We start from the raw sequence: 14,532 nt of genomic DNA, 5'->3' as shown, positions 1-14,532 counted from the left end.
AACATATTTTGATGTTGTTTTGTTGCTTTGGAGAAGGACTTTATGAATAGAAAATAGGGACTTGAACTGAGGCCACTCTGTCATTGTGTCATTCATTCTATATTATACAATAACCTATTAATTGGCTTGCTCCATGTACACTGAGTGACATGTTTAGACTCCATTCAAATGGAAATATTCTAGATTAATAAATAATAAAAGGAAAACAGTGAAAGAAGGGTGACTGTGAATTATGGCTTTCATTTTATTGATAGAGGCGAAAACAATCTGAGGGCTTCATGTGTCTTTGGTGTTGCTTGTAGTGTATTAACCAAATGTGAAAGCATGAATAGACACATAGTCACAGTGACTGGAAGTTAAGACGCGAGAAGAGTGCACTGGAAATTATTGTCCTTTAAAATCTGGAAAAATTGTCCATCCTTTTCCATCCGTTATGTCTCTTAGACAATGTCCTTTTTTTAAACGTAACTATAAAAAACACAACTTTTAAGAGCCCCTGCAGGTTCTGTGTCGACAGCCTGCTAATTTAAAAGACTAATGCAAATGTGTTGGCTCCACTGAAATAGAAAAGAGGCTTACCAACAGCACTGTAGGAAAATGGAGCCTGGTCGAAAAGATTGTGATTTAAAGCATAGTCACCTCTATCTGGCACTGTAACCTCCTCCATATCACAAAAACACAGCGATTCAACATCATGGTGCATTTCATCATAATGAGCAGCCAGAGGACGGTCGTCACCTTTCCTCTGAACTGTGCTCTCACGTTCGCTGATCTGTTGTTTCAGCCTCCTGCTGGTCTTCGCCAAGACCACAGGGCACACTGCGTCAAACAAATAACACAGATGGAGGCACAATAAAGTGTTTTTCCAGTCAAAGAACCATAAAAGAACAAAAGTCTTGAAGGTTATTATTATACTTATTACACAGTTTATTTGGCTGTAGTTGGGGAATGGGCTCAGGAGCGCCTGTGTAGGTGATAGCTGTTTAAATGCTGTAATATGTGACTGTGTTTCATCAACTCTGACTTGATCTGATCGAAAATGTTTTACAACTATTTCACAAAAGATCAGAGTGTGTTTTATGCTGTGCCCTGTTAAAGGCTCGACCCGCTCAGTTTTCATTTTCTGGTGGGTCTCTCTTCGGATGGGTTCAGGATGGGTTACAAATACAAGCTTCTGAAAAAAAAAAAAGTGGACTTTTCTGATGTGATGCAGTTATGAAGGGTTTCTAAGTACAACTTTAAAGCCATCAGTGAGTGGACTGCTGGTTTATAGAATGGTTAAAAAGAAAAAAAAAAAAAAAACTTTCACATTCTGTGAAATGTGTTTGGTTTAATAAAGACCAACTCTGAGATCCAACCATATTCTCTTGCTTTTTAAAAAAACAGGTAATAAGTTAAATAAGAACCTCCTATTGATAGAAATCTGTCTGAGCAAAATAGAATTTTTTATAGTGTGTTACTTTAGACACATTACGCAATAACCACATCTTTATCATTCAGGTTTTCTAACACCACAGGACAAAAATACCCTTCAGTCTAAATGGAGCAGCATTTAAATACAAATGCACTAACACCACAGTTAAGAGAGTCATTTTGATGAAGAGAGAAAGATGAAGGGAGACACCAGGACAGGAAACCACACAGATGTTTGGACATCCCTCTTACCCAGTGTGCATTTCCTCCTCCTCTGTGTCTCCGCTGGTTACAGAGGACGTTTGGAGGATGGAGGCTCAGTGGAGTCACTTTCCCTTGAGGAATTCTTCGATAAATCTTTGTTACTAATTTATTTCCCTTTAAGTGCTGATTAGTCTCTAGGACTGGCTGACTTCTTTATGGGTGTATAGTCGTCTGCACTTATTTACAGACTGGTTCCCATTTCCTGTGTTAAATTGCTGAAGGTTGCTTGACTGTGTTGACAGTGTTTGGGAGCTGATTTATTTATTTTTTTTGTCTTGCATCATTGCTCCTATTTCTCCTGTGCACCTGTCATTAAACAGGTGTGTAAGACGAGCCCTTCTGGAGTTTATATTTTGATTCAATACAATTTACTGCATGTGTTCTCATAATGCTCACAGATAAATTGTTTTAATTGTCTTTTTTTGCATTAAGTGACATATAAAAAAAAAAAAACAGCTGAGCCCAGAGACTCCACCTCAAGCACTCACCACGAGTGAAGCTCTTTAAAGGTAACAAAGAAAAGTGTGAAATGAATGTGGGGCATCTGATTCCCAGTGCAGTGCACTAAAGGCACAGCTAATGAGTATTAAGGCCCCTGACACACTCATCAAATCCATCACTTAACAGAAGCCAAGAGTTAATTAGCAACCACAATACAGATTCTAACTGACAGTGACATGTGACTCATTTTATCAACTGGAGGGTGGATATCTACAACACTAATCTGCAGGTCTGACCCAGTCAAACAGAGGCTGTCATGGGTTTTATTGTGCTTTATATTACACAATTTCTTATAGTAAAAAAAAACAAAAAACAAAGAAGAAATGTCAGCACCCAATCCAACGATCAATGACACACAGCGACAGTGACTAAAAGTGATCTGGGTTAAAAACAGCATGACCTGAGGCTAAATATATGCGACACCATCCGTGTTGAGTGAAAATAGCCTTATCTGTGTAAAGGTGGCATTAGAGGGGTCACATTTACAACATGTGTATGCTAGTCTTTCCACAGCCGGCGGGAAGGGGAAGGCATGATGTAATGGCGTGGGAGCCTGGGATCAGTCTAGGACAGGAATAGACAGCGCGGCCTGATGGATGCCGGGAAGGTTAAAATGGTGTTCTGCTGCAGCTGCAGCCGTCAGCAAGGTGGACTGAAGTGACACCGAGGTAGCACCATGATGCACAGCCATCTCTGAAAACTGTTTAAACTGACAGCTGGGAGAATACAGACCCCGCCCCCCAAACTTTGGAAAGAATGGCCCCCAAAAAGGCAACAGCAGTTGGAGGCAGACTGCTGTTGCCCTCCCCCCTCCCCTAAAAACATAAAACGACTCTATAGGTTGTCTGTGCAGCAGCTTCTTGTGACCCATAGTTACGCTTTATTGTTAGATGACCTCAAGCGATGGTTGCAGTTATTATGGGAGCAAAGGAGGAAGTCAGGTGATTTTGTATAAAGAATGACAAAAGAAAAAAGTTATTTTAAAGGAGGAATAAGTCTTTTTGTAAACACTGGAAACCTACAGGGAACAGACCTGGAAAACAAAACTTTGCTTTGGGAAAAACAGTATTAACCAACTTTTTCTTATTGTGTAATTAAAGTAAAAAGGGAAGAACAGCCACACATTATATCACAGCCTCAAACCTCATTCTTACTGTGTAATTAAAAGCATTACGATATTAATCACTAGGTTCTCTATTCAACATTAAAGTCGGGCACAGGAGCTCAACCTAACCAGACTGTCTGAGTGTTTTGAGTCCAAAGTTAATGTTCTCCCAGTGTGTGTGTGTGTGTGTGTGTGTGTGTGTGTGTTTTTCCCCACACCTGAGGTGAAAACTCAATAGAGTCTAGGTTTCAAACCTCTGACCCTCAATGGTATCATGCTGCTAAAAGCTAAGAGTGTGGTCACTTCCTCCCTGACCCTTCCTCATGTCGCTCAGTGTGAGCTCTGACAAGCCTCACTGGCTCCATCCTTCCCCAGATCTTCTCATTCTACAACTAATAAATGATCTTATCACAGGAAAATGATCAGTCCTACATGGAATACCATCTACAGGTACAGTACAGAAATAACCCCCGGCCTTCAATCATTCAGACATTTCATCTCCACCAACCAAGTTAACAAGTCAACTGGACCTACCTTATGGTTCACACGGACCAGTTCTGACTGCTATTTTTGGCAAAGTGGTCAATGATTACCAGAAAGTGGAAATGAGTAAGCTGTGGACTGAAGAAGGTCAGAAAGAAAGGAAAAGGTTAGGGTGAAAAGAAAAGAGACTTTTTTTTTTTTCTGAATGAAAACATTTAAAACATGAAAAGCGTGTAGAGTGCAGTAGGAGCATTCCCAGATACACGGATTAAAAACTGGGATTATCAGTGTGAATATAATGATGATGTGTTTTTATGCAGGGTAATCTGTTTGAGTCTGTCTGAGCAGGTCCCAGGTGCGCGGTATGAAACAGTTCTGTTGTGCTGCTCTTTCAGTCCAACAACACACTGTAAGCCAATGAGTTACACATATTACTCCATCAGTGGCTGAAGGGTAAACGTTTCAGTGAAAGTCTTAGTGTTTCACTGAAAAGCAGAATAAGGTTCTGCTCCAGCAGACAGTAGCAGATAGCAGCGTGTTGGTGATAAGATGATATGTTCATGGGAGGAAGTGCTGAGCCGGTGTTGACAGGATGGCACAGACGAGCATCCACAACTGACTGTCCCCCCCACCCCCCCCCCCGTCCCATCCTTTATCAGGTGCCACATTCCCTGCTTACACCACACATCACTGGACGCAGGGTTCAGACAGTGTTAGAAAACATGTCATAACCATGAGTTATTGCCATCCTTGGTGTTGCCACTGGCATGTTAGCAATGTGTCACGGCGTGTCTGCCTCAGGTGACGCTGTTTGGTAAAACATTACACTTAAGAGTCTCTCGCCCCTTTTCTCATTCTCACCCATAAAAAAACAGTTGACCTGACTGAGCTCACTGCATTGACTGATGTAATGGTATGAAAGGATATTGTAGTGGCAAAGTAAACTACTAAATCATTAATTATTAAAGTATTAATGGGGTTTTTCTCTTTAAGTCTTGTTCTTTCTAAAAGCCCCTAATTCCTGGAAGTAGTCATATGTATACTGTGCTGTTCTTACATAAAAAAGGAGATTTAATAAAATGGAGATTTAACTTGACTGTTTATTAGCAAGTAAAAGCAGGTGAAGACCTCACTTCCACCTCTGTTCTGAGGGGTTAGAGTTTTGACATCTAAAAATACTTGTTTAAAATCAGGGAAAGATCATGGTCATGGCTAAAGAGTATACAAAACTATTTTATACTATTTTACATTAACTGTACGCACCTTGATCTATAGACTTGAAGCAGCTTTAATCGGTATTTGGTCACATGGGGACAGAGGACAAATCTCTTGGATTGTTTGTGTCCACCTGATGAATCTAAAGTCTAAAGGTTAGCTCTGTTTCTGGTATCCACCAACTCCTGGCTCTTTGGCGGCTAAATGTTCAGCAGTTACTCTCTGACTGTGTCTGCCTGCTGTTTTCTGCTGAGCAGGTAGTGAACAGAGGCTTCTTATAGCTTTCAAGAGTTTTTAAGAGTTCCTGCTGGACCAGGTTTGATGAGAGCACTAAGACTGGACCACAACAGCACAGCTATGGACTGGAAAACCAAAACATTGAGCTGAGGTCAAAATACTCTACAGAGTTACTTTGGATGATGGAATGTGGTTAAGCAGGGCAGAGCTGGTTTATCCAGATGTTGCTTTGCAGACTTCAGATGTTTGTGATGAGGTAGCAAATGAGGTTTCCCTCTGATGATTCTTCCATGCAGAGCTTGTTGTGCATCAGTGCTGCCCAGTGGATCAGTGAACCACCTCTCCTGTATCAGAAAAACCTCTCTGCAGCTCCTTTGCGGTCATATGGGGTCTGTTTTTACCTCTCTGTCCAGCAGACCTCCTCCTTAATCCGAAGGTGTTCTTGGTCCAGATTGGTCTTTTCACGACCTCTTCTGCTTCTGTGGCATCAGCTAGCTTCATTTTCAGATCCTTAAAATAAAACGTAACTGTTTAAAGAAAGGCTTGTTTTTAATGTGTTTGCAGAAGCTGGATTTACTTCTTTACACTTCACATTTCAACAAAATGTGGAATTTTCTCCAGAGTGCCAAAACGTCTAACTTTTTAACTTTGCAGCCATCGGCATTCTGCATATGTTGTGGCGTGCGGGTAGTTGGTATATGTGCGAGGCTTAATGCTGATTAATTCTGTTAGACATAACAGTCTGGTCTCTACAGCACTCCCTCTGCTGTGATGCTAGTTTGTTGGAGGTTTCAGCAGCACGGTTCATGCATAGCAGCAGCTCAGTGACGTTGCACTTGGCAGAGTGATGTTTTGAGCTAAATGTTAATGTTTACCATGGTTGCCATCTTAATTTAGTGGTTCCCAGACTGGGGCAGAATCTAAAAGAGGACTGTCAAGCAAATATTTAGCAGATGAGGAAACCAAACCTCTGACTGCCTCAAACTTCACAGGTACAAAAACAAAGACAGGAAAAGATGAAGACTTGTGAAACATGTATCCAGCTGTTGATGGTCACTGAGCTGAATCAGACGGATCATGACCTGTCTCCCATCATCATCAATTTACTTACTAGATGACACTATCTATGAATGACAGTGTCATCACTAAATATGTGGCTCCTTAGAAAACATGATCGTATCTTGTAGTAGAGTTTGCTTTAGCATGATAACAGCTATGGCTGACGTGTACACCTTCAGTTCTATGCCAAAGTTTGGCTGTCTGAACCAAATGACATGGCAATCCATCCAATAGCAAAAGAAACAAATGTGAGCTTGCTGGTGGCGCTAGAGGAAAAAACAGGTTTCATCCATCTGGGGACGGACCACACATGTACAAAATTCCATGGCAATGCATACAGTATTTCATCAGAACCAGTATTTCAGTTTAGACCAAAGTACCAATCCATCAGGAGACATTTCCATCACTAAAAAGTGAACCACGTTTACTCTCCATTCTACAGCAGTGGAAAAAAAAAAAACTACATTCTCATTCACATCATCTACATTCTGTAAATTCAATCAGTTCTGGTTAAAGGAGTGATAGTTCTGTTAAACTGGTAGTCACTTCACTGGGGAGTTCCTCCTGAGGGACGAGCCTCTGGGAACCACTGCAGCATTGCCTGACACACAGCGCTGACATCAGTACAGATGCCTCTCATTTCAGAGGTCTTTGCTTTAGTTCAGCGAGCTCCATCGTTTAGATGATGAGGCGCTTATGTTCTAATTAAGGCCTTTAATGGAGGGGAACCAGTGTGAGGGTGGATTGCACGTTCTTCATCTAAGTGACAGTTAAGAGGTTTAAATGTCGGCCGTGAAAACCGGCACACTGCTCGGCTCAGTCCTTCTCAAGCTGTAGAGACCTACAGGGAACATACTGTCAGCTGATCAAATACTGTCACTAACAGTCATGTCGTCAGAGACAGAGAATCAGCCTGAAACTGTCATGTTTCAACAGCACACTCATCAAAGTGAAATGTTTGTTCATCAGTTATGTGACTGACACACAATGGACCACATCTGACTAAAATATGTTGCTTTATTCTATATTTAATTGACATTAACATTTTTTTCAGTGTACACTATTGATGCTGTTACTCATGTAATGGATCTAAATCCGCAACTTCTCATTTGACTTAAACACAAAAAGACAAACTTGAGTGAGTCACTCACATCACATCTTCCTCTGTGTGACAGGACCAACAGATAGAATTAGCAGAGTTCTGATTCTTTCCATGAAAAAAAACAACAACAACAAAAAAAAAAAAAAAAACGTGGAATATTCACTGCTGCCCTGAGGCCCTAAGTCAATTTGGTATGATGGCCCTCCAGTTGAGAAGCTGGTGAAATGTCAATTAGCTGTCATCCACCTCCACACAGTGCACTCAGTTTCACAGGGTCCAGGGCTAATCGCTCATCATTTGCCCTTGATACCTGTCTGGATGGTGGCAGGGCAATTGGAGGGGTGGGGAGGCTGGGTGGTAAGGGGATGGGGGCATGATGGAATTTGGGGGGCACAAGAATACAAACACAAGACAAGCACATAGAGGCATACACACACACACACACACACCAAGTACACAAACTTCAAATGAATCTTAATTTTCACCACCTCCACCTTTGCAGGTGCACACATCAGCCTCTTCAGAGTATTTGTGAGGAATGAGACAGAGAAAAACGACAGCAAGTGTCACTTCACACTGCTCATGTTTCCACTCAGCAGCAAACCAGGAGACAAGGCGTATGACTTTGATTTGACTGCACTGCAGGGAGACTGTAGGTTCAGGATGTGTTAAGTTTAAATCAACCTCACACCAGGGAAATGATTAGTTAGCCTAGCCCCAGCAAATATACGTGTTAAAAAAAACCCCAACAACCTAATAAAAGTGAGTCAAAATCAGATTAAAGATTCAGTGGTTTATAGATTAACATTCTGTATTTTAATCAATTATTATCTAAAGAACAAAGAGCGGCATCACTTGTCTCCTGTCAGTTTTACTTCTGTGTCTGTCACCACAATTTTCTGTTCTCCTTATAAGACAGTGCACAATTGATATCCAGTGCTATGACATCCACATATGACGTAGAATGCACCTTTGTGCAGCAATGTAGAATGATTCGATGATGGCTTCTGTGCACTGATTTTTGTAGAAAGAAACTTGTCACTGAACAAAATCAGGGTGTTGAAAACAGATGTCTTTCTGCCGACGGGGCACAGGCCGATTTCAAAACCAAATCTGCAGTGAATCTGAGAACAAAGTTTATGCAATGCAGCTACAGAATTCACAGTTTGGATTAACAGCTGCAGTTTAAGTTACTAAACAAATAAACAAACAAATGAAGAACTTTTTCCCAATGGAGCAAAAACATGGGAAATCAGAAAACAGGAAAAAAAGGAACCTGAGAGCTGAGGGGCAGCTCAGTATGACACTTAGCCCAAACAAAACCAACAAATGCTACTGAAGTTTGTTTAGTTTATGTTTGACATCGCGATGTTTGGTTTGTGGTAACTGAGAACTCAGATGCATCATCAATATGAAGTCCTGACCCCGAGCGGCTCAAGACCTCAGCCGAGTCTTCAGTCATGTCGTCAGACCGCATCAGAGGAGTTTGGACCCGTGAAGACTTCCAGTCCCGATTTTCAACACTCAGGTTAGCCTGTACTCCCACGTGGAAGGGCATTAGTCACGCCTCGTTAATTTCCTCAGACCTCGTGACGGAATCAGGTCGCGTATAAAGGCAGCACCTGCCCAACCGCTGGAGAGCCAGAGGAGCGCGAGACGGAGAGGAGCAGGGACGGACTGAGTCGCGCGCCACCTAGTCTGTAAGGGGACAAGAACTGAAAGAAAAAGAAAAAGAAAAAAAGATAAAACACTGGAAAAGAAAATGAACCCAAATGTCTCCGTGTGCTGTTTTTCTCTGCTTTTACTGCTTAATTTCGTTGGAGCCAAACCGGTTTCTGACCTACAGGTAAATTTACCTGTCCTTTAATGAGTGAGTGACATGTGAATGAGTGATTATGAGTGTGATTATAGGCTGGATTTAACTTCTCAGACACACTGAAGTGACGTGAATGCAGCAGGCCTATCTGATGATGAATTGGTGTTTTTATGTTGTTAGCTGTGTGTTTGAGGTGATGTTTTGTTTTTTTTCCCCCACAGAGTTTGAAGCAGCTTTTAGAAGAGGAGATCAACAGGGCGCCATATTACTCCTCGGAGGAGATGGAGGTGGAGGGGAAAGATGCAAACACAGACAAGTCGGTGTTCGGAGCTCCAGAGCAGCACCCATGGGACTCCTCCGACCCCAGCAACTCGGCACTGGCGGCTAAAGAAGACGCCCTCGCGCGTTTCTTCAAGGACCTCGTGAGGACCTCCAAGCGCTCGTGGAGCCGGTACAAGAAAGGCGGGCTGAGGAGCTGCTTCGGTGTCCGGTTAGAGAGGATCGGCTCCTTCAGCGGGCTGGGATGCTGAAGGTAGGAGTCAGGGAACCGTGGGAGAAATATTATGATTTCGGTACCATAGTTGTATTCACATTTTTTGTTTTAATTGCTTTAAACGGAGTTCCTGCGTCTTTGTTTTTTGTTTTTGTTTTGTTTTCCTTATTATTATGATGATATTATTAAATCTAAGACAATTTGTTTGTACAGTCACAGTTTTTATAAAATACAGGAAAGACATTACAGCACTGTGAGACGCTTTGTGTCTGTGGAATAACAAAAGGAAAAAGCAGTTAGACTGTGACACAGAAAAAAAAACCCTCCGCAGACCTGATTTGAAAAGAAAAACTACATTATCACAGTTATTGTACGTCCGATTTGTTCATATAATACACAAAAATATTTGATCTTATACACCAGTTTATCTGGTGTATAAGATCAAATTATCTTTTACAAAGATTGCACAGATTAAATATGATGCAGCAGACACATGCACACATAACAAAAAAAAAAGTTCAAATCCTCCGTGAATAGTTTTCTGTGATAAATTCATTTTAATTCATTAGCCTGAAAATACATCAGAAACATTTCATATGTACTTACACAGACAGAATGAACTGAATTGTAGCTGCTTCTTCACACTGACTCTGAGAATGGATTCACTGAACATCTGCATGGGAACAGCTGTAGGTTTAGGGGCTCCTGGCTCAGGGGGCTCCTGTGCAGCAGCTGCAGTTGTGACCGATTCAGAAATCAGAGCTTAACAACCCGCTCTTCATAGTCTGGTGTACTAATGTGTGTGTGTGTGTGTTTTTTTTTTTCTGTCAACAGGTGAATCAGTGTGTGACCATAACCAACACCGGAGCTGTCCTCGCACTCACGAAGCTTTGACTGACACTTTAAAAGGGCGGTTATTCTGTCTCCTCTGTCCATGGTTCACATGCAGAACTGTGATTGCTTTTTTCATATGTCAGCTGTTAAATAATAAATTATTGTAAATGTATTTATTATTTATTATTTTCTTGTTGGATAAGGTAGAGTTGCCTTGTAATAGACTGTGTTCTAGTAAAATAATTATTTTGCATAATAGCTGATTGAATTGGTTTCTTTTTTGGACACAGCCGAAAGCAGCTTTTTTTTTTCACAGGGAACACTGTCATACTAAATGCACGTTCAATAAACCGGTGTGTTAGATTCACATATTATATTTATTATTATTTCAGCTTTGAATCGTCAGCAGTTAAAGGAGCTGAGTCTGAACTGTTTCGGAAAACGTGAACACGTTTCGCCTGTTCATGCTGATATTTTAATTACACAGATTTCACACACGTATCCATGAACAGTGTGTATTTTAGGTTTTAGGTTTGTTTCCTTTTTAACCCCATTTTGGGTTCGATTAAAAAAAAAACAAAACCTAACTAACAAAAAAGAAAACAGCAAGCAAAGAAACAAACCAAAAAGGAGGTGACGGCACCTGGTGGTCTCCATGCCCGGGGAACCAGCCAACCTGCTGAACACAGCTGAACTGGATGGAACAGCTCGAGTCTCCGACCTTTACGCACGCAATAAAAAAAAAGTGCGCGTAGAACCTGTTATAGGCCGGATCCATGCCATCAACCTCCCTTTAAGCTTTCCTGTTACCGATCACACATCATCATGAAAATCAAACAACTTCACAGTTTTAAAGTATAAAATGAAATTTCCACAGTAACTCCATTACTGCCTTTAAACGTCTTTCTGACGCAGAGTAACTAAGTACATTTACCTAAACATGCATTTAAGTACTTTAAGCAATTTCAATTTCAATTCAATTTTCAGTTCAACTCAGTTTTATTTATATAGCTCCTTCCACAATCAAAATTGTCTCAAAGCGCTTTACAGAGACCCAGAGTCTGACCCCAGATCAGCACTTAAGGCGACAGTGGCAAGAAAAAACTGCCTTCTAAAAGGAAGAAACCTTGAGCAGAATTTGGCTCAGATGGGGGACCCTCCTGCTGAGGGCCGGGCTGGGTGAAAGGAGGAAAAGGAGGAAGATAGGACAGCTGGGAATGGAGGAGAGGAGGAGAAGGACATGCAGCATATAAAACAGGGTTGGCAGTGAACAATGTTAGAGGGCCAGCATTCAGATTACAGAACAGTGGATACTGAGTCCTCAGCAGATTACAGTTATGATAGGAAACAGAGCACAGAAGCAAAAAGCTGTCATGATTGGTAATTATTTACATTACAGTCTGCATAGAATATTAATCCAAAATGTATCTGAAGCAGAATGGAACATTAAGCATAGTAATGTGTTAGAAATGGATCATTGTAGACAATAAACAGCAGCAGGTGGGTGGAGTCAGGACCACAGACAGAGAACATGCAGCTCCGGAGCCAGAGACACCTGCAAAAAGGTACAGAGACAGAGAGACCAGAGAGAGACAAGCACAGGACTACGGGGGAGAGAGGACACAGAGTTAATGACATGGAATAAAGGTTAATAAATGTGAGAGTGGGTCTGAGGAGAGAAAGAGAGAAGAGAAGAGGTGTGCAGAGGATCATGGGAAGTCCCCCTGCAGCCTAGGCCTATAGCAGCATAGCTAAGGGATGGTTCTGTTGCCTGAGCCAGCCCTACTATGGGCTTTATCCTTAACTGTAACAGTGTCTATAGAAATAATTGTGACTAACTATAGGTTTAGTCATAAAAACTAAAACTGTAACTACAACTAATTATAAGATTTGTCAAACAAAAAGCTTTTAAGCCTAATATTAAATTTAAATTTAATTTCTGTAGTTTCCCGTTATTTATAGCCTCTCAGAACCAACTCTGAATGTAGAATTTTAGCAGTATATTTCTGTGTGTTCAAGAAGCAGCAGTACCATACACATGCTATATAATCACCTGATAAAGTTGCCGTGGACAGTGTACTAACAGATGCTGATTAACACATCAGTGGACACAGAGCAACACCATCCTTCATTTGGAGCCACGTCTAAGTCTAAGATGAATCTAAGTCCAACATTCCCTCTCTTGTAGCTCTGGTTTGGTCTCCACCAACTCCTGAGAAACAAACCTGGCTGCTAAACAGCTGCTACTGGAAACCAGAGTGATGAGAGAAGTGAGACTCAACCAAAACAGTAAAGCTGTAAAAACAAAACTGAGCTGAAAGAGGCTAAAAGAACTGAAGAGCTGGTTCTAATTCTCTGTGGATTCATCAAGTGTCACATTTTGCATTGTAGTCATTTGAACCATTGCTAATATAAAAAATATTGACTAGCGCATCCCTCATATTTTTAAATTATAAGTGATATATGTCAGACTGTAATATATAAAAATCAGACTAATAGTCTTTATGCTATGCTTCATGTTCATCAATATTCATTATGTGATGTTTCTCTTGCCTTTTGCCACAAAGAGGTCAGAGGTCACAACCCGCCAAAGAGCAGCTCCCTGAGAGCTGGGAGCACACTTGGCAGTCTGAGTTAGGTTCCTCCCATTGAAGGCCGGTCTCTCAAACCAGCAGGCTACCCTACCACAATCACGTACACCCCTCAATGTAGTAACACTGTCACACTCTGTGTTAGTTTACTACTTCCCGTAGCTCAGTGACAACAATGTCCTGTGTGGAGGGGGGGTTGGAGTATGTTTCTGAAACAAAGTAGCATATGGAAGCAGCTATGTCATACGAATGCCCCATATCTAAAAGACAACGCTTTAAAAGGAGCAGTTTCCGACAGCTCCTGTTATCATAATCAGGTGTCAGGAATGCCAGTCCAATTCCTGGCATACCTACTTGTGTCAGGCTTAAGTATAAAAGAGCAGAGGGTGCTGCTGTGGGCTCCAGCATCCAAACAGCTACTGGGCAAAAAAAAAAAAAAAAGCCGAAGAGCATCCATCCATCCATCGATCCAGTCACCAGGAACTCACAGAGAAACATGCATCTGTCTCCCATTCTCCTCTGCGGTCTCCTCCTCATCGTAAACCTGCAGCTGTTCAGCACGTATCCCATCAGCACCGGCTTGACTGACACTGACATGGACATCTTAAAGGTGAGTCTCCAAATATCGCATTCTAAAACTTGGGTGTGGAAAGTTGGAGTTTTAGGGCTCCACCATGGCTCCCTGTGGAAATGTAGCTGAACTTTGTACTGAAGTTGAAGTGCTGCTCTAAGTGAATAATAACATATGTAATCAGTACGTGACAATTAATTAGTGTCGCAACTGCATAATCAACAAAATGAACTTGAAGGACATTTTACATGACTGTGTTTATTTGGGGCTGAAACACTAACCCAACTCATGCCTGTGTGGATGCTGCAGGTGCTGCTTCACAGACTAGAAGAGTCAGTTTCAGAGCAGACTGAGGTGGACCAGAGAGTCCCTGCAGAGCAGGATGGTCTGGACAGCCTGAATACTGAGGAGGACGGAGGTGAACAGCAGTCTCAGACCGGACTGGATGTGGCAGCGATCAGGGAATTTCTCTCAGCCAAGAACCTGAAGAGCGTCCGCAACGACCCGTCGAGGAGGTCCTCCGGCTGCTTTGGTCGACGGATGGACAGAATAGGATCCATGAGCTCTCTGGGGTGCAACACTGTGGGCAAACACAGTAAGTTACAGTAACTCTACTTCAGTAATCCACAGCACCCCAGCAAATCCAGGCTGATCTGGTCTAACTTTTATGTGTCACTGAAAAAAAAATCCACACAAACCAGCAAAATAGCTCCACATGGTTTTTTTGCCTGTCTTTGTCCAGACAGTATTATATAGTTAAATATAGTACACACACACACACACACACACACACACACACACATTTGTACCATTACTGAAATGAATGAGAAGATATGAATCTTTATAAC

The 14,532-nt window shown here is 41.7% G+C and overlaps 2 protein-coding genes across 2 annotated transcripts; both read left to right on the top strand.

Moving 5' to 3' along the window:
* Window positions 1–9,135: 9,135 nt before the first annotated feature.
* Window positions 9,136–9,725, top strand: nppal (natriuretic peptide A-like). Its single transcript, XM_041063667.1, has 2 exons — window positions 9,136–9,225; window positions 9,417–9,725. Exons 1-2 carry the CDS (start codon window positions 9,142–9,144, stop codon window positions 9,723–9,725), a joined length of 393 nt encoding a protein of 130 aa, XP_040919601.1. The 5' UTR covers window positions 9,136–9,141.
* Window positions 9,726–13,600: 3,875 nt separating this feature from the next.
* Window positions 13,601–14,293, top strand: nppb (natriuretic peptide B). Its single transcript, XM_041063740.1, has 2 exons — window positions 13,601–13,723; window positions 13,994–14,293. The coding sequence occupies exons 1-2, from the start codon at window positions 13,610–13,612 to the stop codon at window positions 14,291–14,293; spliced, it is 414 nt and encodes a 137-aa protein (XP_040919674.1). The 5' UTR covers window positions 13,601–13,609.
* The last annotated feature ends 239 nt before the right edge of the window (window positions 14,294–14,532 follow it).

This window comes from Toxotes jaculatrix, chromosome 2, assembly GCF_017976425.1.
Source record: "Toxotes jaculatrix isolate fToxJac2 chromosome 2, fToxJac2.pri, whole genome shotgun sequence".
Taxonomy (NCBI): domain Eukaryota; kingdom Metazoa; phylum Chordata; class Actinopteri; family Toxotidae; genus Toxotes; species Toxotes jaculatrix.
The sequence above is the reverse complement of the archived record's forward strand: the minus strand, read 5'-3'. Positions and strand labels throughout refer to the sequence as shown.